We start from the raw sequence: 25,943 nt of genomic DNA on the forward strand, positions 1-25,943 counted from the left end.
ATCATATCTCCCCCGTCTTCCTTCTCTCCACCAGACTGCAAATTACATCTTCTCAATCTTTCCTCATACTCGATATTCCAGAGCTCAGAAACTACCTTAGTCAGTAGCCTTTGGACCCTTTCCAACATTTCTTCATCCTTCTGAAAACCCGGTGACCAAATCTCGGCACAATAGTCAATGTGTGGCCTAATCAAAGCCTTATACAACAGAACAAGAATCTCCCTACTTCTACACATCAGTGTCCTCCGCATCATTCCCAGAAGCCTTTGTGTTGTCTTCACAATTTTGGCGATGTGTCACCTAAATTTTAGATCCTTATCCACTATCACCCCCAGATCTCTTATTTCCTCTACCTCCAACAATATATTCTCACCAAGCATAAATTCTGCATCCCATCTTTGTTTTCCAAATTTTAAAACCTTGCATTTTGCAACATTGAACTCGCATCCCCATTGCCATGCCAAATCACTCAATTTATTCAAGTCTTCTTGTAAGGCCACAACATCTTCACTACTCTTTATGGTTTGTCCCAATTTTGCATCTTCTGCAAACAATTGAATATCTCCATCCAAATCTTGACCAATATCATTAATATAGAAGTTAAACAGTAATGTCCCTAAAACAGACCCCTGAGGCACTACACTAGTGACTTTCCTTTTCCTGGATATCGCACCCTCCATACACAACTTGTTGATACCTATCAGATAGCCAGTCTCCAATCCAATGTACTAATCTAATATCCAATCCCATCTGCTCTAGTTTGACTGTCAAATTATCATGAGGTACTCTATCAAAAGCCTTTGCGAAATCCAAGTATATTACTGTGTATCCTGTCCAGGGAAGCAGTCACTTTATTGTAATTAGTAAGTAGATTACTAAAACATGACCTCACTTTACCAAATCCATGCTGTCCATCAAAGATAATACCATTGTTGTCAACCCAACTCTGATTCCTAATTCTCACAAGCTTCTCCAACAACTTAACCACAACACCTGACACACAGATAGACCTATAGTTTGATGCTTGAGTTCGATCACCTCCTTTATGAAGTGGCACAATCTTGCACTCCTTCCACTCCTCAGGAACTTGACCAAGTGCAAGACTCATATTAAAAAAATATGTCAAGGCAGGTTTCAACTCTCTGTCACATTCCTTCAGAATACGCGGTGATATATTATCACATCCCACAGCCTTATTTACATCTAGTTTACTCAACTCCCCAAACACCTCTTGCTCACTTATGGGAAGGAGAGACTGAATGTCTCTCCTCACCATCATCAACTGCTCACAATCTCTCCATGAAGTCACATTCACATGATTGAAAGATGTTTATGAACTGCTCATTTAGTATTTCCACCACACATTCTGCAACAGCTGTTTCTTTATACCATTTTCTTCAATCAATGTCATCCTTCCATAATGATTCTTTCTTTTGCAGGCTACATATCAAAAGAACTCCCTAGGATTCTTTTTGGCTTCATTAGCTAACTGCTGTTCATACCTCTCTTTAGCTACTCAGATCCTTGCTGGATCTTTGTAGACCTCATGAAATTAATCATTTCCACTTCTCTTATGCTGCCTCCAGAATGCCCCTTTTCTCTGTATTGCATGCTTAATCTCTTTATTCATCCATCTCACACCCACCTTATTTAACCTTCTTATTCATGGAATACATTTAGACATTGCATCTACTAGACAGTTTTTGAAAATCCCCCAAGCTGCATTGATCTCTTTTCCAGCTAACTCCTCATTCCACGCTACACCTGCAAGCTGTCTCCTGAGCTCTTCATAATCACCCCCCCCCCCTTGTAGTTCAACATATACCCTTTTCCTTTTCTCACAGGGGTCCTCGCACTGCTGGCAACCACCCAGGAAATCACCTCATGGTCACTCTCACCAATTGGCGGATGAATTGACACCTCATTTATAATTATATCCTCTGATGAGATGACCAAATCCCAAGACCCTTAATCCTTGTGTGCCCTCTGTTACGTACTCTCTGAGGTAGTTATTCCTCAAAAACTCAAGAAACTCATTTTCTTTACTTTCAGTTGCTATCTCATCATTCCAGTCTATGTTGCCATAATTAAAATGATCCATAATGATCACCTTTTTCTTATTTGCTTGGCTAATTTGACTATACATTTCACTATCAGCACCATCCACATTACCTGGTCTATAACAACATCCCACCAAGTATTTGATTCTATTCACTTCTATCTCACCATGCTGCCTCAAAGCGACTGGCAGTATTTTCGTCTTGCATCTCTACTTTGTATGGACATAACACTTTCTCTATCATCAATAGCACTCCCCCTCCCTTTTTACCCCTTCTATCCTCAAGAAACACATCATACACTTCCATCTCTATTCCTGTCAGGATGTCATCCTCTTCCAACCATATCTTACTTATTCTGACAATCCTCAGGTGAACAGATGCAATTAATACAACCATTTCATCTGCTTTGTTTCTTATACTTCTAGCGTTTGTATACAAACACAATAGCTCATTTCTGGATCTACAGCTAGTTCCACTGATACCACTCACTCGATGTGATCTCTCCATGCTCGACTGGGGCCATTTCCCTTTCTGCTTCTTCATTTTAGAACCCTTTGCGATTTTATCTGTTTCCTCTTGATCCCTGGTCATCCCATTCCTTTCCTGCCTACACATGCTCTCACCTGCTCTTGGAGTATCCACCTTTCTCACGCTGTGTACCCCTGTCCACCCTAAGCCTCCCCATTTCCCTGCTCCTCTTGTTCACCCATTCTCTCATTTTTCTATACTCATACCACTCACTTCCCCATTCATATCCGCCTCTTGAATCTCTCCTGCTCTTCCACATCACTCCCCTCTCGATCTGATTTATTCTCTGTATTCACTTCTCTACCTTCCAGCAGTAGTCTCTCTCCAAGCGACTCATACCATAACCACTGAAATGCAGTCCATCACTCCCATACAGCTCACTTCATCTCTTAAACTGATTCCACACATTAACAAACTGTACTCCCATCTCCTCACACATTTCAGACAGCATATCATTCATAATCCTTGCTCTCTGCTTTCTCAAACTGTTTTCTCCCAATGAATACAACTACTAGTTATTCAAAGAACACACCAACAGAGTCATTCTTTCTCTCTAACTGCTTTCCCAAGATGGCACTGTTACGAGTTTTGTAACTTCTCATATGTGAAACTAATAAAAAATATTGTACAACTAAGAGATCTTATTATAACTGTACAATTAAAAAGAGGCATAAATAATTGTATAAGTGAAGTGCTTTAATTTGGGAATGAGACAAAAATCACATCTCTCTCTCTCTCTCTCTGCAAAAGAGCAAACAAGAGCAGATGAAGTCACAGACGAGAGATGGCATGAGTACGATAGCTATAGACCAAGAAATGAATTGCTATGCTTATTTTCAAATGTCAGGAGTATCATAAATAAGGGAGATAAAATTGTCAAATTGGCTGAGTTTATTCTCCCAGAAATAGTTGGAATAAGTGAAACATGGTTAGATGAGAATCATATCCTGACAGAAATAGAAATGGAAAGGAATGGTACATTTTATGGGGAAACAGCAAGAAAGGAGAAGCAGTATTCTTTATGATGATAGCAGGGGAATTATATCCACACAAGGTGGAAATACAATTAGAAAATAGTGGCAGTGGTTTTGAAGCAGTATGGTATGACGTGGAAGTTGATAGAATGATATATTTAATTGGATGTTGGTATAAGCTAGGGAATGTGAAGGGTGGAAACAAAGAAATATATAGGCAAACTGGCTAACTAGAAGAGAACATTATGCAAAGAGCAAGAGAAGTGTAATCATTATCGGTGATTTACATCATGGTAATACCGATTGGAATGAAGAGATAGCATCAGGGAATCAGGAGAATGAATTTCTTCAGGGACAACTATCTTAGGCAATATGTAACAGAAAACAAACAAGGGTTGAGAGTCTTAGTTCTGATCATATCATCAGAGGATGTGACTGTAAATGGAGTGTCTAATTTTCTTCCCTTTGGCAAGTGTAACCATCAGGTAATTATCTGGATGGAACCAGTCACAAGAGAACTTCTGTAAGGATAGGATTATATCTGAAACTACAAGACTGGTGACAAACTTAGGAGAGGCAGATGCAGATTGGGCATTGATGATGAGACATTTAACAGCAGCAGTGTTTGAGTGTATTCAAAGATGAAAATGTTAATGCTAAATAAGGTAGGAGTAGAATGGAATCACGAATAATGAAATTATGAGCAGAAATTAGCAATCAAGCCGAGAAAAATTCTAGTGTTATTTTGATATATGGTAAGTAAAAGAAAGAATGATTATGTGAGGATTATGTTAGTGAATAAAAATGGTAGACTGGTAATTGCTGCACATGATGTAATTCAGGTATTCAATGAGCAGTTCATTAGGATATTCCATCCTCATGAATGTGACATCATGAAGAGTCTTCAGTGTAGAGGGTATAGGTGAAAAAGGATTGATAGTAAGTGAGCAGGAGGTATATGAGGAATTATGTTAATAAGGCAGAAGGATTTGATATGTCATCCTATCTTGAACAAGTGATCTAGGGAATTAATGGCACCCTTGGTATACCTGTTCAACGTGAGTCCTGCAATGCCGCAAGTCCTAAAAGAGTAAAAAGAGGGTAAAATTGTTCCAGTTCACAAAAGGAGAGATAAGACTAATGCTAAAAATTGAAGGCCAGTCACTGTGAAAATCTGCTCTAATTCACCTTAACAATAACTCCAAGACAGAGGAGAGCTTGGTGAGAGCTAGGATTCTGAACTGGGGGGCTAAGAACAGCAGTATTCTTTATGATGGGGGTGAGCATGAGTTTATTTATTGGAGGTCACATTTTAGCAATCTGCTTATAATATTGGGAAATGACATTCTTAGGTGATATGCAGCTGTTTTCAGATGACGCCAAGTTGAAAGAACTATGAGAAACAGAGCAGATGTCATGGCCTTAATGGAATATATGAATAAAGTGTATCACTGGATAAGTGAGTGGAGCTATTAGTTTAATGTTATAAAGTGTAAAGTCTTGTAAAGTTGTAAAGTCTTGAAATCTGGTAGGCAAGTATGGATGCAGAGTATATTACCGATTAATGAGGAAATTTTTAAAAGAAAATGGAAGAAATGAGAGATCTGGTGGTGGTGGTAGATAGAGACTTGAAATTTAGGGTCATATTGCTAAAACTGTGAGAATATCACAATAGTTTATGGTAATGAGAGGATCCTGACATGCAGAAGCAAAGAGGTTATGGTTCGCATAACTTGCATAGCTTGATCAAGCTGCATATGGACTACTATGCACAGATCTGGTCATTTGGTTTTTTCTAGGGGAAATGAAGATATCATAGAGGGTTCCAGAGAAGATTTAGTAAGTCAATGTTGTGTCTGTGCAATGTGTGATGTGATGACAGCTTGAGGAATGCAAATTTCAGAGCCTTGTGAATAGGAGAGGAGATACAATTTAGATATATAAGTTTGTGAGGAATTGTTACCAGATTAGCATGCAAAAGATTTTTCATAAAGAAGAGAGAGAGAGAGAGAGAGAGATGGAAACAAGGGTAGAAAAAAAAGCCATTCTGGAAGCTGTATAAAGAAAGTGTGAGCAAGGGCATGAGGAGCAGGTTCTTTGCATGGAGGGTGGTTTTTCTAAACTTTGTTTTTTTTCATCACTGTACTGTTACTGAGTTATGAGACTCCTCTTCCTGAAATTGCACAGAATCTGTCTTATTAAGATTTGGTTGATATAGTGCAACATTCTTTCAAAATGTTGCACTATATATTGTTGCACTCTAGAAACTGAAACAACTATGGTGAAGCAACATCAATTGATTTAGTTCAAATCAGATGGTCTATATAGTAAAGAGTCAATTTGACTATACTTCCCAGGAGGAATGAATCAAATGTAATTCATGTGTGTTTCAGCAGTATGTCTAATTTATCCATAGCAATTTAGGCTGAGAGTACATGGAATTCTGTAAATACCTTCAAGAGGTCATGGAAAAATTTTTTCTTAAAGTAGGAAGAAGGATATTTTTTCTCGTGGATGTAAAGATGTATAATAGGTTAAACCTCTTTAGGATCCTTAGGCTATTTTCAGGAAAGGAATTCATGTATCTAAAGAATGGCAATTTGGAAGATATGATGTTATCTCTTTCTGCATTTCTCCATAATTTTGTAAATTGTTTTCAGAGACTGAAAGCATTAAGAGAGAGTGTAATTCAGTCAAATATGACTGAATTACATTAAGTAATTCAGTCACATTTGTTCATATGACTGAATATGATCAAATTTTTTTGTGATAAGAAGTTATTAGAAAATAATGTTAGCTCAAATGAATAACTCCACAGCTTAAGTCTAATATTACTGACAATGACATTGCATGGAGAAATCTGGGTTTATATCTAATATGTGGACATAAACATAATCATGATCAAGTATGAAGAATTTTTTATCATTCTCAAAATAATATAGTATCTGATTATTTGTTACTAAAAGTTACAAAAATAGTTCAAGATTAACATATTATGAGTGTTAAGTTTATTTTTAATGCTAAAGCAAGTTTACAGTTTCTTCCAATGTACTTTTTATTATGAAAGTAAATCTCAGGGATAATAACTTATTAATACCTATTGAAAGTTTATTTTTCACTTGGTTAGAGTATAATAAAATTAGTTTAATCCTTTATCCAAGTGTGAGCAAACAAAGTTTGCGCCTGAAAGTATCTTCAGGACTGGTCCCCCCCACCCCCCCCCCCCCCCACCCCCCCCCCCCCCCACCCCCCCCCCCCCCCACCCCCCCCCCCCCCCACCCCCCCCCCCCCCCACCCCCCCCCCCCCCCACCCCCCCCCCCCCCCACCCCCCCCCCCCCCCACCCCCCCCCCCCCCCACCCCCCCCCCCCCCCACCCCCCCCCCCCCCCACCCCCCCCCCCCCCCACCCCCCCCCCCCCCCACCCCCCCCCCCCCCCACCCCCCCCCCCCCCCACCCCCCCCCCCCCCCACCCCCCCCCCCCCCCACCCCCCCCCCCCCCCACCCCCCCCCCCCCCCACCCCCCCCCCCCCCCACCCCCCCCCCCCCCCACCCCCCCCCCCCCCCACCCCCCCCCCCCCCCACCCCCCCCCCCCCCCACCCCCCCCCCCCCCCACCCCCCCCCCCCCCCACCCCCCCCCCCCCCCACCCCCCCCCCCCCCCACCCCCCCCCCCCCCCACCCCCCCCCCCCCCCACCCCCCCCCCCAATTAATAGTATTTTTGTTATATCCATTATTTATGAATGTGTCGCTGATGATTTCTAGTTCTTGTTTCAGGGCTTGCTGGTTAGAGCAAATTGTTGTAGCTCTGTTTATCAGGTTGTTAATGACTCCATATTTTTGTGATGGATGGTGGTATGAATTAGCATGTATATATTGGCCGTGTGTGTCGGTTTTCAGTAGACAGTGAAGGATACAACACCTTACACCAAATCAACTGGAAAAGCACCTGCTCTTTACACCATACAAAAACCTGGTATGAAAGGAAATTTAAGCAAGCCTGGGAAATCTTGATAAACCACCCAAATATCAACAATAAAGATGGCATGAAAATTCCAAGGATCTGGCACACATTCAGCCTATCTAATATATAAGATCCAGCATAAGTCAGGACTCTAGCCAATCTTCAGCCAGTATTAGAAACCATTCCATACCAACTGGCTGGAATGTACATGTTATAATCATGATGTTAATATATGTATATAGATAGATACATAGACTTGTTGTTGCACCCAATGTATTTCTACAGCCAACAGATAACACTAATAATAGGGCTCTAGCGTTGATGTATAATTTTATTTTCATTTATTTTTTTTTTTTTTCACCAGAGGTCAGGCCAACAATTGTTGTAGTGGTTGGTCAGTAACTTTAACAAACCAGTGATTGTAGTGTAGCTTGTTTCCTGTGTATAGTGGTTATGCTCCAGAAGATGCCCTTGACATAAAGGTCGAAACGTCGAATGTAAATTTTAGTTATATAAAACTAAAGTTTTTATTCAAACACGGTAGTTGTCTGCATAATTTTCAGAAATGTAAAAAAAAATCATATGTCATCAGGACAATTCACCTGCCCACAAAGGTGTTTTGGCAATGGGAAAAATTAAGGGATCTTCACTATGAATTGTTGGAACATTCACCCTATTCCCAAGATTTGGCTCCTTCTGACTTCTATCTCTTCCTCACTGGTCAGCGTTTTTCTTCGAATAAAGAGGTGATTGCAGCTGTAGAGGGGTATTTTGCAGATCTTACTGAGAACTGTAATAAGTGTTGCTGTTATTACTTATTTATAAAAAGCCTGCTTGGTTACTGTGCCTTTGAAATACCATTATTCTAATTAGCACTACACGCTTTTTCTCTCGTAACCTTCCTTATTTATTCTACTGCGTACTATGTTACTATTGTTTATCCACCTTTCGTATTTTACTAGTCGTATATCTATGAACACTGTTGTCCACACCCAGTATTTCAATATCGGCATAAGACTCAGTAAAACATCCGGTAGATTTCTATCTCTTACTAGCGTAAATTCCTTCAACAAAGTTTATATAAATAGTCATAGTTCTTAAATAATTAAACTGTACTTTTAATGCCTTAGTTGTTTTCCGCTCACAAGTCCGATTATTTTTAGAAACAGTGCATTGTAAAATAAAAGATCAGGCAGCACTCTTTTAACAAATAATTAAAACACATTTATTGACATTAGTATGAAATATACATGAATCAAACGATAGGGATATTGCTTTCTCTACCTATCTATAAAATCTTTAGCATAAAATTAGAACCCTTTCATTTCAACACTAAATAATCTCTTTAACTCAAAAACTAATTTATTCTCTGCTTAAAAATTCAACTTATTAAACTTCTAGTTAACTCGCAAAGAGGTTAAGAGGTTAGCTAACTCTGTTAAGCCATTTTTTTTTACAAATTTGATATAAACTTCTAATATGCCAATTGACTCTCTTATGGACACTTTTTATTACTATTAAACTAATTCTTTACAGTCTATCTATAACATATCTCCTAGATTACAAGAGAAATTGTACAAAGTATGGAACTTACAGAGGCTCTGTATCAAGAGTCTTGCACTAAAGTCTCTATGGCTTTTCTTTCATCTTGAGTTTTACGCTTCCTTCAGGAGTGTCTTGCTTCAGCGGTATCTATCTCCATCTATCTCAATGGCTTTAACAGGCCTTTAAGGCCCACAACCCTCCAAGCATGCTTGGATTTCGTAACCGAAATACAAGGATAGAATGGTCACCCCTATGCCTCGAAGTATTCCTTGCTGTATCCCTGTGCATGTTCACGAGGCCAGTTTGCCTACTTGAGGGATGTAAGTTCCATACTTTTGTACAATTACAAGAGAAATTGTACAAATTTCTCTTGTAATTGTACAAAAGTATGGAACTTACAGAGGCTCTGTATCACACATTCAGTCAAGAGTCTTGCACTAAAGTCTCTGTGGCTTTTCTTTCATCTTGAGTTTTAGGCTTCCTTCAGGAGTGTTTTGCTTCGGCAGTATCTATCTCAATGGCTTTAACAGGCCTTTAAGGCCCACAACCCTCCAAGCATGCTTAAATTTCATAACTGAAATACGAGGATAGAATGGTCACCCCTATGCCTCAAAGTATTCCTTGCTCTATCCCTGTGCATGTTCACGAGGCCAGTTTGCCTGCTTGCGGGATGACAGCAGGAAAAAAACCCTGCTGTCCAGGCCCAAGACCGGCTAACTTGGCTATGGTTGAGGAAGATCCTTCAGCTCCTCACGTCAATGGGAATCGAACCTAGGACACTCCTTCCCCAGTCATATGGTTGCGAAGCACAAAGCCACTAGGCTAACCGTGCATTTCAGTGGTATCATGTCGGGATATTGGACTGCAATCTGCAGTACTTGAATAGCATATGTTAACTTTTTTTTGCCCATATGCACATTTCAGCATATGGGCAAATTTTCTTCTGGATCCTACTTCGGGAACTTCTGCTTCTAACTGCCGACCGCCGATGACTGTAACTGCCGCTGACTGGCTCTGGCTCTCTTCGGTAACAGCACTTTGCCTTTGCTCTCTTGGCACTTGGATCTCAGCTCTCCTCTGTTAGCAACTGGACCTGGACTCTCCTGCTTAGTAACTGGGGCCTTGCCTCTCCTCTTTCTCTGCCATCACTACTCTGGTTCCGACTGTCCGCTGTGGTTCCGACTGCCTCTCCTCTCAATGATCGGCTCAGCTCCCTTTTATTTTCCTGTTCTCTGGACCTTGCACTAAGGGTTGTAAACCCCGAAGAAATTCAGCATTTCTTCTTGATCTTCTTTTAAGTTCAACCCGCTCTTTGTTCTCCTCTGTGCACTCTCTTTTTCTTGTCTAGTTGGGCAGCGGAAACTTCTCTAAAATAGTGCATCTCTTTGATACAAACTCCGAAGATGTTATGCTCAGAGCCCGCAGCCACCTCTTACACACACTTTATCGAAAACAACTTTCTTGTGCTCTTTATACATAGCTATTATACAAAGTAAACAACTTATACGCACACTTAATAGTAACCAAGTTTCTTGTGCTCTTTATACATAGCTGTTACACAAGGTTCCGATGGCAAAGCATTGTCTTTATTTTAGACATTCTAGAAACTTTAGTTAAAGGAGTAAATACAATTAATTCCCATAGGGTTACTTACAAAAATATCTAAAATAAAAAAACATAGAGATAAACAAGGTTATTTACAGTTATCATGGGCCTTGACCTATGTAAAAATCGATGTAAAGCGCTTTGGTAATTTTAAGCTACATTGAATTTCACAGAACCACTACAGGGTCGAGATAATGGCACTGGAGCATCGCTGGAATAAATGTATTAGTCTTAAGAGAGATTATGTTGAAAAATAAAAATAATTTTGAAACTTATAATTTCGTTTTTATATTGTTAGGCTGAGAACTTTTCAGACCACCCTTGTAGTATAGTTGGAAAAGTGGTTAGTGTGTGTTGTACAGACAGGATAATAGCGAGTTGAGAAGGAGAGCAGAAATAAATGGTGAGATAGATAAGTTTTGTGAGGCAAAGGGTGTTCAGTTTGTGAAGTGAATCTGAAGATGAAATGGTTTAAGGTGAACAGATTGAATTTGAATGTGTTTACTGTTAGGCATTTAGAGAAACTATTGTTTGCCCAGAAATCCAAGATGAAGTTAGTATAGCTAAAGATCAGAGAGGGAGATTGTGAAAGTCAGTAGGTAGATGGACACAAGGTTGAAGATGTAATTATTATTATTATTATGCAAGATAAAGTGATTCAATGCATAAAGGTAAGGATGAGAGAAATATGAATGGAAATCAGAGTCAGGATCAGGACAATAGAGTGGTCAGACGAAAGAGATAGGTGTACTGCAGCAGCTAGAGTAAGAAGATGGTGTTGTTGATATCTTCTCAGAAAGACCATCTCAACAGACCTGTTATGTTTGTATACTAAGGTTTGTATACTAATGTAAGGGGTATTAGAAATAAGAAAGCAGAGTTTGTTGCATTTGTTGATTCAATATGCTCAAATATAATTAATTATTGTGAACCCTGGTTGCCAAAGAATGATGTTTTGTTGGGAATAGAAATGGAAAGATATAGAATTTTCCAGAAAAAAAAAGATTGGGAGGGGGGATGTTAGATTGTAACTGATATCAGAGGAACTGTGTCCACTTCAAGTACAAATTGAAATGGTAGTACATGTGAAGAGTCTGAATCTATTTAGTGTAAAGATGAAAATAACAGAATAGTACATCTAACAGAAAGTCACTATAGACCAGTGAAAGTAGCGAGTACTGACTGTGAAATGTTTAGACAAATTGGTTGGTCATATAAAAAGAAGGTGATCCTGATGAGAGATTTTATTTATAGGAATGCAGACCAGAAAGTGTATGAGAATAAGGAGAGTGAATTTGTTGAATTTCTTAGGGAGGATGGGAATCATTTCCAAGAACTCTTCAGTAATATTCATATTGTCATCGCAAGCCCGAAGAAACAGAGACATAAGCCATGTTGTGATTATCGAAACTTTCATGAAGTGCAACTGAAAAGCACTGCACATTTGCAGATATTTCTTGCAACTGGTCACACAGATTATCTACCATTTCAATTATTCTTTCGATCAGAGCATTTTAGGGAAAAAAAATATAAAATACTTGGACATTTTTGGGACATACGTTTTCGGCTGCTTTTATCATACACTCCTTAACCAAGGAACAGTCATTAAAAGGTTTGGAATGTTTCACCAATAAATAGATGATTTCATAACTGGCTCCCACTACTGATTCATTGTCTTCCATAATTTTTGGAAATATTTGTTGTTGACTTTGAAGTGAATTCTTCATACTTTTTAATTTTTCTTCTCTCAGTGTTTCTCAAAGCGTGAATATTGTTCTTTGTGAATTTTACCGTAGTGCCTTTTTATATTATATTCTTTGGCGACACTAATTGTTTCATTACAAATAATGCACACAGTTTTGTCCTTTGCTTCAGTGCAGAAGTAATTCAATTACTATTTTTCTGGAAATTTTCTCCCCTCATCACCAATTTTTCTTTTTCTTGTTGTCTTAGAAAGCGACATTGCCTAGGTGAATAAATATATTATTAATAACAGTTTTTATAAATTTGAATAAAAACGCACAAAACTGTAAAGCCGTGCATGATACTATTGCAAATAAAAAATAATAAAAAAGGGATTCTCTCACAACTAGATTACGTTGCTAGGTTGTCATTAGATCGTGTTCAGTGCACTGACATGTGCTTCAGTGATCACTGATTGACTGTAGCAGACAATTATAAACTCATAGCCTGGATTCACATGAGCGCATATGCTGCGCATCACGTGAACAGCTGCTAGCCAATAGAATTCAATTTTTTCATCGCACTACCTGCAGCGTGCTATAACAATGAAAGCATAAATAGTTTAGAATTGATTAGGATCGAGTCTAACATTGAAATTGCGATATAAATATTTATTATTGCAATTATATTATAGCAGGTCACTGCATACATATTGTAATTATAAATGCCATATGAAAACGAATAAATCAAATGTTTAAATCGATGCCGTATTTACTCAAATATAACTCGCACTTTTTTCCCCAAAATTAAAGTGAAAAAATCATGGTGCAGGGATTTTGGAAAATAAAGTTTTCAGGAAAAAACTGAAAATGGGGATGACTTGCTAAGAATCTCCTATTAGCTATTGCTACATCCGGCCTCGAGAGCAGTTTCCTTGTGTGCCTTGTCAAAGTCATCTATCCAAATGGCATCATCTTCTACTATTTCAAGTAAAAATTACAAGTAATTTACAAGACTTGAGATACGTAATGAAAAACCCTTCATGAATGACTAATGAGAAGTTAAAGCAGAGTGTCAAATATAGACAGCAATGGTAGGCCTATAAAGATCGAGCAGCTATGAAGAAGTGCATATGATTGGCGTAGTATTAACAAAAGATTGCACTACCAAAACACAAAGTCAAGCCGACATTTTTGAGCTAAAACGCTAATTCTCTTCAACCAAATTCCATAATATCTGAAACTGCCATAACAACATTCACTATATATGTCTTAGTTTTAACATGTTTACGAATTTTATTGCTGCTTTGCGTTTGAGACCTGGCGGGCAGACTCACACACATCTAACTAAAAACTATTGTTTTTAGTTAGATACTGTGTTTGCTGATGCAACATATGGTTTTGCTTGAGTCTAAACAGCATAGTTAATGTGGGAGGGGACATGTGATTCATTAGTCAGTACCGATTATATCCCAGTTGTCTCTAATTGCACAATTTTTTTAGAAATATATTACATGGACAGCAAATGTCTCTGTACTTTATTCAGTGATACAATTTTTTTTTGTCTTGTGTCTGCAGTATAGTGGCAGTTGGGGGAGGTGTGTTGTTTACCACGGGGAGCGAGTTATCGCCCCAATGTGAAAATGTTTAAACTTTTTTTCGTGTGCGATGTACATGCTAAAGGTTTTAATTTCTTTTTTCGTAAAGTAAATCAGGAATGCGAGTCATATGCAAGGCAAGTTATATTCAAATAAATACAGTATTTGTTTTATTATAAAAGCACCAACCTTTTTTTAAATCTTTCCTTGAGGCATCGCAGGCCACAAGAAATTGCTTTGTGGGCCACATGCGGCCTGCCAGTTTGACACCCTTGTTCCATGGCAATCAATATTTTTGCCAGACATCAGCAGATGGTCCTACTGTGGGCATCATTTGAAGCTTTAACTCTCCAATGACCAGAACTTCACATACCAACCATCCATCCACTGGAAATTAAAGATGCCAAGAAATTATATTCCTAATGTCATTCTTTATCCATGTGTAAGCAACGTTTGTATATGAAGTCACTTCACGACTGGGTTACTTGTATATAGAGACTAATGACTTCACATCAATTGCCTTAGCATCCCATAATGCAATGCACACATCCTTATGGACATGTATAATGCTATGCATTATGGGAAGGACCACTACCCAGACCGGGTTTTGACTTTTATTGAGGTCTCATCACTGAGAGTCAGATCCGGAAGGATAAAGGATGAAACCAAGAATATAATGTCTTGGCATCTTTAATTTATAGTATAACAATGTGAAAAAAACTTTCAACATATACCTCTAAACTAGAGTATTTTAGTAATAAGGCATGACACCTTTTGGCTACTTGTATATGGAAATATGATTTCTGCATTACTTCAACCTTAGTACCACTTCTGGGTCTGGCTCCCACTAATGAGAGCTTGGATTTTGGCAAGATAAGTACTTTGGTTTTCTTTTGTTTATTTTTTCACTTTGATTTTATTTTACTTGTTCTAGTGGCGGTTTCACCCCAACTAACACTGGTAATAAGATCCTAGTAATAAGATGCCACGATATTAAGATAGTAAATATTAAGATTGCTGTTAGTGCAGTTAATAAATGCATTACAGGACTACTCTGGCAGTATCACGGCCGCCATTTTATAGAAGCTGAAATAGATCATTTGCTGCTGGTGTACAATTATTTCTAACTCATAGGATTATTTAATTCTCAGTCTTATGACTGAAAGTTATTTTTTTTTTCCTTACAACCAAACACAGAGGTTTGTCTTTTTCCCAACCTGAGATAATGGTACTAATTCCTCCAAGGGTGCAAGCTCTAATGACTTTACATCAATTGCCTTAGCATTCCATAATGTAACGCACATATCCTTATGGACATGTATAATGCTATGCATTATAGGAAGGGCTACTACCCAAGTCTCATCACTGAGAGTCAGATCCAGAAGGATAAAGGATGAAACCGAGAATATAATTTCTTGGCATGCTATTTATTATGCTGACTAATTATGGAGCTCTCTTTGTTCTTAATAACAGCAAAAAGATCTGCACCGATGTTTGTATTTTGGGTTTCAAAATGACATTCATTACTTCACTGTGTGCTACTAGTTATTTCCCATAAGGTATCAACCTTCCTTAAAGTTTCAAATTCCATCTACAATGAAAGGAATCTTTATAAGGGTTTTTCAACTATAGGTGAGTTAGCTGAATGGTGGTGGTAGCCAGTTTTTCATCTCTCAAATGGGTGAACCAGCATGGAAAAGACATGCAATTAATCAACATAATATACTGATTAACCCATCCCAACCCACATGTATTAATAGCAGTTGACTTTTGCTTGCACTTATGCTCCAGTACTTTTCATTTCTCATTTGACTTTTGTTCATAAATATTGAGATTGAGTTAGAAAAATTTTGTTATCAAAAATCGAAGTTAAAATCTATTTCCTATAGATTTTACATAATTTCTGGAACAAGTGATTTCCCCCTTCGGTCTGCTGTAATTATAATTGGCTACCTGCAGACCCTAACTTTGTCAGTGTGATATTTTCAGTTTTAACCCTTGGATGGTTTCAGCTCTGAATGATATTCTGCATTCTTCATTTGCTTAGAGCCTAAATTTTATCTGTTTTTTTTTTATTTTTTTTTTTTAACATTTAGCACTTTCAAAGCCATTAACTGGAATTCAATATGCATGCTAAACATTTGCTATATCTAAGAGAGGTTTAGCACGTATCTAAAACACTTTCATTTATATTTTCAGTTATATTCTAATTAATGTTTTCTGAATATCTCTTTCTTCACTTTTTTCTTATGGTTTTAAGTGATTTCATTATACAAAATCAAACAGCTCATCTTGTTTAATTGATTGCAAAGAATCTCCTTTCTCTGACTGCTTGCCAACTGCCATGAATATCTTTGAAAACAAAGAGGGCACCAAACAATAGGGGGGAAAAAAAGAACCACATGTGAACAGACATATGGACAAAGATACTGCAGTATATTAAAGTATTATTGCAACTGGAAGAGTGTCATGGCACTGTACTGCAACTTTGATTGAAAATTACCTGAGTTTGATTCTTGTTGTGAAAGAAGAAACATATGTTGTCGTTGTTTGCTCACTTGAAAGTGAATTAGCCAATCTCAGACAGGTGTAGAGGTCTTTTCCTCCATGAAAATCGGGGTTTTGATCCCACACAAAGGAAAATCGCCCAGGAGAATACACACATTTCACACACAAAAATATATTATTGGTGGTGGGTGATAGGTGGCATGGTGTGTAGTTGGTATATTAGTAGAAACAATGAATTATGTGTAGTGGAGTGTTTGGACCCTTGAAGATAGTCGATCGATTTTTGGGGGAGGTCAATAGGATGTATTTTTTTTTATTATTTTTTTTCCTTTAAGAGGTAACTGAAAGTTTTAAACTCTACAGTAGTTGGAAGTTTTTGCACATGGTTATACTATAAATTAAAGATACACAGAAATTATAAACTTGGTTTAATCCTTTATCCAAGTATATCATTTCTTGGTATCTTTAATTTATAGTATAACTAAATGGTACCAAAGTTGAAGTAATGCAGAAGTCATATTTTCATATACGAGTTGCCAAAAGATGTTACACCTTATTATTAAAATACTCTGGATTAGAGATAATTTGTTGGAAGGTGTAACACCTTTTGGCAACTTGTATATGAAAATATAAGTTCTGCATTACTTCAACTTTGGTATCACCTCTGGGTCTGGATCCCACTGATGAGACTGCAATAAAGGTTCAAAACTGGTCTGGGTAGTGACAGTGTCGTATTTAGGTATAGGCCGGGCCTAGAGCAGCAAATTTTGAGGGGCGGCAGAAATTTCCAGGCTCTCATTTTTGTAACTATAACATGTTCTTTATATGCCGCATCTACTCACAAGTAAAGAAATATTTTTCTTTTCCTCATTGTAAGTTTATTCTGCAAGCATATTGGCATGTAATCAGATTCTGCATAATTATACAGAGCAAGACACGTGCACGGAAAGCTACTGTATTGTTGACGGTAACTTGACAAAGTCAATAGGGATCGCGGTCAGGAGAGATTGATGCTAATTAATTTTGCGTCGGTATTATTCTTACTAACTGAAACAACTTTTCCTTCTTTATTATTTCGAATTCAAATTAAGATTGTTAAGTGTTGCCCTTCCTTCAACTCTTTAGTTCAGTATCCTGATATCTTTGTGGAAATTAAGATGTGCTAAATCTAAAATTATTTTTAGAGTTTTCAGTGCCCTTGTCATATGTTGTCATCAGAGTGGAGGCAATACTGTTTTATTGTTTTGCTTTTAAAAAGTTATAAATTGTGTAAATCATTCGGATACTTCCTGCATGTTTTAAATCATCATCATCATCAAATTCCTGCCATGTACCCTCAAGGGGTGCACGGGATATGACAGTACTACATGAAAAAATTACATCATTACTAACTTCCTATCTACAATTTTCCTCCAAATCAGTCTGTTACTTCTCAAGACTCCAACATTATCAGATCTTATATTTCTATCGTCTAAGGCACTTTGTACCGTATCAATCCACCTATATCTTGGTCTTCCTCTGGGTCGTTTTCCTGCCAACCTGGCAGAGAACACTTGTTTTGCTAATCTTTCCTCTCCCATTCTATTTAAGTGACCATACCACCTGAGATTAGCTCTGCTAACGCATTCCTGGATGCTGACAATGTCAAGTTCTTTCCTAATATCCTCATTTTTAATATGATATTGCCATTGATGCCATCTGTTCACGCCTCTAATCTTTCTCAGGACTCTCATATCTGCGGTCTCTAGTCTTTGGTCAAGTGTTTTACTTCTGACCCAGCTCTTAGATCCATAAGTTAAAACTGGTTTGAACACTGTCTTGTATACTGCTAATTTAGTGTTCCGACTAATTTCTTTCTTATTCCATATGAATTTATTCAATTGACTTCCACCAATACCAGCTTTGCTGATTCTGTTGTCTATTTCTATATTTAATTTACCATCTTCAGTAAAAATCGTGCCTAAGTAGCTGAAATGTTTTACTTGTTCCACAGGTTCTCCATTCACAACACAGTTGACATTTTCAATGATTCTGCCTATTTTCATTGTCTTTGTCTTTTTATTGCTGACCTTCATACCATATCTATTACAACAGCTATTCAATTTAGTCAGAGAATCTTGCAGACTTGTAGCAGATTTATTTAGAAGTATAACATCATCCGCATAAAGCAAAGAGCTGACATTAACATCTCCAATTTTGATAACAGGTTTAATACCACATTCCTTCATAATGTGATCCATATAGATAATGAATAACGGAGGGGATAATGTACATCCTTGTCTCACTCCATATTTAACATTAAACCATCTTCCTGTACTTCCTTCAATTCTAACTGCTGACTTACAACTCAAATAAAGACTAAGTATTGCTTGATATAATGCCCCATTGACACCATATAACTACACTGCAGCATATTGAATAGCTTCTCTCTTGGCACCTTGTCATATGCCTTTTCCAAATCGACAAAACTTAAATACAGATCTTTGTTGTATTCCCATGCTTTCTCGACTATTTGTCGTAAAGTGAAGATCTGATCCTGAGAGCCACGATTTGGCCTGAATCCAGCTTGTTCTTCACCAAGCTTTTCTTCCACAATTCTTCTCAACCGTTTCTCAAGTATACTTGCATAGATCTTGCCAGGAACACTCAGTAGGGAAATACCTCTGTAATTCTCACATTCAGTTTTATTTCCCTTTTTATATATGGGTACTATGAGAGCTCTACTCCAATCATCGGGAATTCATCCCTCTGTCCAGGCTTTCTGAACTATGCAGTGCAGCCACTGTAAGACTCTTATACCACCATACTTCAGCATATCTGTCGAATATCATCTACTCCTGCTGCCTTTCCACATTTCAAGCCTTTGATGGCTTTTTCTACTTCAAGTATGGATATATATTCCTGACTGCATGCCTGGTCAGTGTTTTTTACCACTGTGCTGTCATCACTGCTTGTTTCATTTAGCAGTTTTTCAAAGTAATTACTCCATACTTCAAGGATATCTTTTTCTCCTGTTTTCATGTCACCTTTATCATCTCTAACTCCTTTTACAGCACTCTTTCCTCCATTCCTAAGCTTCTTCAACAACCTCCAGAATATTTTGCCACCTTCTTGATATTTATTTTCTATATTCTTGCCAAAGTCCTCCCATGACTTTTGTTTAGCTAGTTTTACACAGTGTTTAGCATTCTTGCATTTGTGTCTATATTCTCTAAGAGCACAAGCTGACTTATTTGACAGGAACTTTTGATATGCTTTCTTCTTTTCCTTCATGGTCTCTTTAACTTCCTATGTCCACCAGGGAGTTCTGATTTTTTTTTATCCTTGCAGACAACCTCACCATATGCCTCTCTGGCAGAATCAATCAATGTTTTCTTCAGAGTTTGCCACTGAATCTCCAAGGTTTGATTCCTGTTCTCAAACTCTTTCATTTTCTTTTCAATAATCTTTCTGTATTTTAGTCTACAGTTCACATCTGAGAGCTGCTCAACTTTTATTTGCTTTAAAACTTTCCTACATGTTATTCTTTTCAATATGAAATTCAATTTTATCCTGCTCAAGACTAAATAGTGATCACTTCCAATTTCAAATCCTCTGTACACTCTGGTGTCCTGCACCAGGGAGAAAACATCACTATCAACAATAACATAGTCAATGAGACTTTTCTTATTCCTAGCCTCTTCTCTCCATGTGAATTTGTGCACATTTTTATGTTGTAACATGGTGTTAGTAATAACCAGTCCATGTCCTGAGCAGAAATCCAACAGATATTTGCCATTATTATTAGCTTTGCTCTTTTCTCCAAATTTTCCCAAAATATTTTTGTATGTCTCACAATCATTTCCTACTCTGCTATTTAGATCCCCAACAAGGACCAACTTTTCCTTTTTCATTGTGGCAGATGCTTTTTCTAAAGCCTCAAAAAATTTCTCCACTTCTACCTTAGTAGAACCTTCTGTGGGACCATAGGCACAAATAAGTCTCATTGTCCAGTTCCCCATTCTCATATTTGTCCGCATTACTCTGAGACTGACTGCCATTCAAGATCAGCCTCATATTTTGTGTTGAATACTATGGCTACTCCTTCTTTTCCTTGATTGTTATTGCCTGAATATAACATTTTGTATTTATAGCTCAGAAAGATCTCACCAGTTTTGGTCTTTTTTGTTTCAGTCACCCCTATTATGTCGATCTGGTACTTATCTAATTCCTCGGCTAGCTCCATTTCTTTGCTATTCAGGCTTCTTACGTTGATAGTACCGATCTTTAACTCTAGTGATGTTGAGTTGGGGTTTGTTTTCAGATTTGTTCCAGTAGCTGACTTTTCGCTGTTCGCCCTGGTTCCCTGGCGAAAACAACAGGGGTCGTGTTTAACCGGGCGACACCCCAGCCAGCATGAAATTTTGTCATGTTGTACCATAATTTTTTTTTTCATTTTTTTTTTTAAATTACTATTTAAATTTTAAAACATGAGTGATGGTAGAAAGTGACTTAGTGGTAGTGAATATAAGAAGAGGAGAAAAGAAAAGGTTGCGAAACTTAACGAAGTAGAATCAAAGACAACAAAACTGGATAGTTTTTTGCGTCGGTATCTGCTAATAGTAACTGTGATTTGGAAAAAAAACAAGAAGTAATTGAGGAGATGGAAATTGAATCTGTTTCAAATGACGTGCCTACAACAAATCCCAACAATTTGGCAGCACAGGTGATAGTGAGCAATGACCCAGCTCAGTGGATTCTGAATGACATAACACACAAGTATATTGTAGTTAACGGGTTTCCACAAAATTTAGACAGTGATCTTTCAAAATCATAAAGAGCTCATCCAAAGTAAGACATGTTTCTTAGAAACTCATTGAGAGGAATCTGATTAATGGCAAAAAAATAATATGAGATTTTCTTGTTTACTCTCCTAGTACTGGAAAGATCTTCCATGTGCCTTGTCGCCTTTTTGGTGGAGGGGGGTAGCTGACGATAGTCACTTTGTCAGTGGATTTAATGACTGGAAATATGTAAAGCACAAGTGAGTCATCACGAGAAAGCAACTAGTCATATGAACTGTCTGATAGCTCTGAAACAATGAGTAAATCTTGCACGTAGAATTGATTTACAAATAACTCAGCAACTGGAAGAAGAAATTAAGTACTGGAAGGCAGTGTCAAAATGAGTAGTTGCAGTTGCAAAAACATTGGCCAGTAGAGGACTTGCTTTGAGGGCAAAGGATGACATTTTCGGTTCTGTGCATAACGGAAATGTAATGATGTATCTAGAGTTAATTAGTGAATTTGATCCCTTTCTTGCTAGGCACATTGCCAAATGCAGGAAAAAATGAAAAGGTTTCATTTCCTATCTTTCCTTTGCCACGCATGAGAAATTTATTAAAATAATGGGCGAGAAAGTAACCACATTTATTGTGGAAGAACTTAAAATAGCTAAGTACTATTCCATAAGTGTTGACTCAACACTAGACTTGCCTCATGTTGGTCAGCTGTCCTTCATTCTACGATATTTGAAAGAATATGGAATTCCTGTGGAGTGTTTCTTGAGTTTCATTCCTAACGTAAGTTAGAAATCTGAAGAGTTAGGTTTTGACTTCAATAAACAAGCTTGGAATTGATAGCATATTGCAGAGGGCAGGCATATGATAATGCTACTAACATGTCAGGCAAGTACACAGGACTGCAAGCAAGAATTCTTGAAATAAATTCATTGGCAGAATTCACACTGTGTGCTGGACATTCTCTGTCTCTAATTGGTACTTATCCTGTTGGTACTCTTCCGCATTTTTTCATGTCCTTCAGAAACTATCCGTATTTAACACATCATGGAGTGTTCTAAGAAAGCACCTGGAAACTTTTGCAAAAATCCTTCGCCTACTCGTTGGTCAGCTCATGATGATGCCTGTCCGAGTGTTCGTGAGGAATGGAAGGAAATAATTTTCACTTTGTCTGAAATTGAAAATGACACCACCCAGAAGAAAGTTACGTGATGTGAAGTGGGATTCTCTGGCAACTTCAGTCACTGGAGGTTGGGATCATGACCTGCGTATGGGGTGATATTCTCGCAAGAATGAATGCCACAAGCAAGAAATTACAACGTGTATACATTGATATAGGAACTGCGTGTGACCTGTACGAGTCCCTCAAAGAATATTTCAAAGAACTAGAGTTACTCTATGAAGAACAGGACAAGAAACTTAGTGGAGTTGACTTGTCTGAGGAAGAGAAAGCCCACCAGGTTTTTTGACAACAACACAGATGAAAGTAACGAAAATGAAGACGAGTACAACCCATCACTCAGTTTCAAAACTGATACTTATGACATAATTTTGTACAATCTCTCATTCGAAATGAATCGAAAAAAAGTGTCGTATGAAAACCTCTTAATGGAGTTCTGGTTTCTCACAACAATGCATGTGATATGTGAAAAGGACGTCGTAAAAGGGGGAGGGGGATTCAAGAACACTTTTGACTGATATTGAACCTGAATTTGTAAACGAATGTCTGCACTTCAGAGTGCACCTGAAATCAAGTGGTCTAGAAATAAATACATTCCTATGACTTTAATGGTATATATCCCAATCTGGACACTGCTGTTACAATTTTTCTATGTAAGATGGCAACAAATTGCTCAGCTGAACGATCGTTTTTCGCCCTCAAAAGGTTGAAGGGCTACCATACAACAACTATGACAGAAGAAAGGCTCAGCAATTTGGCAGTTCTACAAATTGAGAGCGATATTACAAGGGCACTGGACTACGAGGACAGACGTGATAAATACCTTCGCCTTCGTCAAGTGAGTGGCAATATATATGTGTGTGTGTGTGTGTGTGTGTTACCGCTAAAGCTCGAAAGCCGTTAATGTCCACATTACCTAGCTAATCTGCAGATTAACTGATTTGTTCCGTTAACGTGCAGAATCAAGAGTTTTCCGCATTTTACCTAGGTAATGTGCACATTAATGGCTTCCCTATCGTTAAAGTTCAAAAGTTTGTTTCTCTCATTTCCTTTCCCTACTCCTTTCCCCCACCCTCTCTCTCCACTTTTAGTTTGGTTTCGCTAGTGTCATATGTTCTGCAAATTCATTTCCTTAATTGTGATAATATTTTAAACCGTTTGATTCTTTGTATTATAGTTTTTTAATTGATTGATTCTATCAACTAATTTGTTGATTGTTTGATTGTATTAACTTGATTCTTTAGATATCGAAAAATAAATAAATAACATTATGTTAATTTAAGCATACAGAAACGTTGCTGCTGTTCCAGCAAAGATCTTATTTTCACTTTAACGAGTGCCTAGTAGATAATGTGCAGATTATCTAGGTAATTTGCAGATTACCTAGGTAATTTGAGAAATGAAAAAATTTTCGCCACTTTAACGGATCACTCTAGTTAATCTGCACAATACCTAGATAATCTGTAGAATAACTGATTTCTGCACTTTAGCGGTAACATATATATAAATTCAGGATACTTCAAATTCGAAAAAAAGATCTACAAACAAAACTCAGGATTGGCTATGGGCAGTCTGCTCTCTCCAATTCTTGCAGATATATTTCTTATTTTGAAGAATAGGCAATTAATTCCTCTACTCTTAAACCAAAAATTTGGTATCGTTATATAGACGATATATTCCTCATCTGGGAACACGGTATCAACAACCTCAATTTGTTTCTAGATCACCTCAACAAGTTTCATGAAAATATCAATATCAATTTTACCTTCGAACTAGAATCCGATGACTGTCTCTCCTTTCTGGACTTAAAATTACGAGATGCACTGATAATATAAAAACCGACTCACACAGACAGATACCTTCATTCTTCTCCAAATCACTACCCTCAGCAAAAATTTGGTATTATTTCAACCCGAACACATCTAGCCAGATCTTCACTTACAGATAAAACAGAAATTGAAAATGAACTCCATTTTCTTAAAAGGACTTTTGTCAAAAATGGTTTCTCTCTTAAAAAGAATAATAAATTTTTCTCTTTCCATCACTCTACTGCTACTGAAGATTCTTTTCCCCCTACAGCTTTTATTTCATTGCCATACATCACCTCTCTTTCCTCAAAACTAGCAAAACTTCTTAAGAAATTCAACATTAGAACTTGCTTCACTACGTTTCCAAAACTTTGCACCATACTAAGTAAACCTAAAGTGAAACATCTCCCTACTCAGTATCCAGGAGTCTACAAGATTTTGAGTAATTGTGGAAAGCCATATTATGGCCAGACAGCTAAATCCATCCTTTTGCATATGGAAGAACACCTGAGAGACATTTCCTACAAAAGGACCAGAGCCAGCGCTCTCTTTAGCCACGTTCTCTTCTCTATTAACTCAGATGAAGGACGCTAACACCTCGTAGACTGGCCAAAAACTTCTAATATCCATGTGTTATGATGAACTCGAAAGAACGATCATCAAATCCAGAGAAATTTCACTAGATTCATCACATATTAACAACAGCCTTAGTTTCAATCTCTCTCTCTGATGCACATATTGCCACTGTTCAGTATTGGCGCACTCCTGGCAACATCTAAATGGTCAACACCCAAATATTAAATTTACGGCTGAGTTTGAAGCTAATGGTTCCCTTCCTTTTTTAGACGTCAAACTACATTCTTCAGAAAAACTAAAAATCACGATCTACAGGAAACCTACCTACACCAATAGATATCTCCATAGTCAATCTAATCATTATCCTCCACAGAAATTTGGAATAATTTCTACTTTGGGAGATAGAGCTCGCTCTCTTCTTGATGACCCGAATGAACTTTATAAAGAAATCAATTTTCTTAGATCTACTTTTCGACTAAATGAATATTCTCAAAAAATTACTAAAAAATTCCTATTTAATCCTCCTGATCGCCACAATGAAGAGACGAATAATGTAAAAGGCAATATCTCCATACCATACATAAGCTCTGTTTCTCCCAAATTAGCCAAGGTTCTTAAAAAATACAACACAAGAACTTTATTTACTCCTCTTCCAAAAATCTGTTCTCTAGTAAGCCATCCAAAACCTAGTCATCATAATCTTAAATATCTTGGTGTTTATCAGATCTGGTGTGACTGTGACATTCCTTATTTTGGCCAAACAGATAAGTCAATCGAGCTACGCATTGAGGAGCACAAGAGAGACATTGCTTACAAGAGAACACGTGGCAGTGCTTTATCTAGCCATGTTCTGTTTTCGGCCAATTCTGATGAAGAAAACCATAGCCATACAATCCTTTGGGACAAATCTAACAACATTTTCCGTTTCCATGACGAATTGGAGAGGAAGATTATAGAATCTTAGAAAATCATTCTCAACCCTGTACATCTAAACAACAACCTAAGCTACAACCTTTCAGACTCATTCTGCTGTGATTAAATACTGGCGCTCACGATTTTGCTATACGCACGCACACATCTAACAATGTAGCCAACGAGGGGATCAGCTTTGAATACGTTGATTCCAACGTTTTAACATTA

The 25,943-nt window shown here is 37.7% G+C and overlaps 1 protein-coding gene across 1 annotated transcript in view; it reads right to left on the reverse strand.

Annotated features, from left to right (window-relative positions):
* LOC150101407 (1-phosphatidylinositol 4,5-bisphosphate phosphodiesterase classes I and II-like) overlaps positions 1 to 25,943 on the reverse strand; it is a 965,056-nt gene that overhangs the window by 633,331 nt on the left and 305,782 nt on the right. The window contains exons 5-6 of the mRNA XM_090400893.1: positions 24,338 to 24,351; positions 18,540 to 18,637 (exon numbers count right to left, since the gene is read on the reverse strand). Coding sequence (XP_090257019.1) covers positions 18,540 to 18,637; positions 24,338 to 24,351 — 112 coding nt within the window. The remainder of the gene's footprint in view (positions 1 to 18,539; positions 18,638 to 24,337; positions 24,352 to 25,943) is intronic.

The sequence above is a fragment of the Typopeltis vanoorti genome, chromosome 11 (genome assembly GCF_054136105.1).
Source record: "Typopeltis vanoorti isolate ZY-2024b chromosome 11, IOZ_Tvanoo_1.0, whole genome shotgun sequence".
Classification (NCBI taxonomy): domain Eukaryota; kingdom Metazoa; phylum Arthropoda; class Arachnida; order Uropygi; family Thelyphonidae; genus Typopeltis; species Typopeltis vanoorti.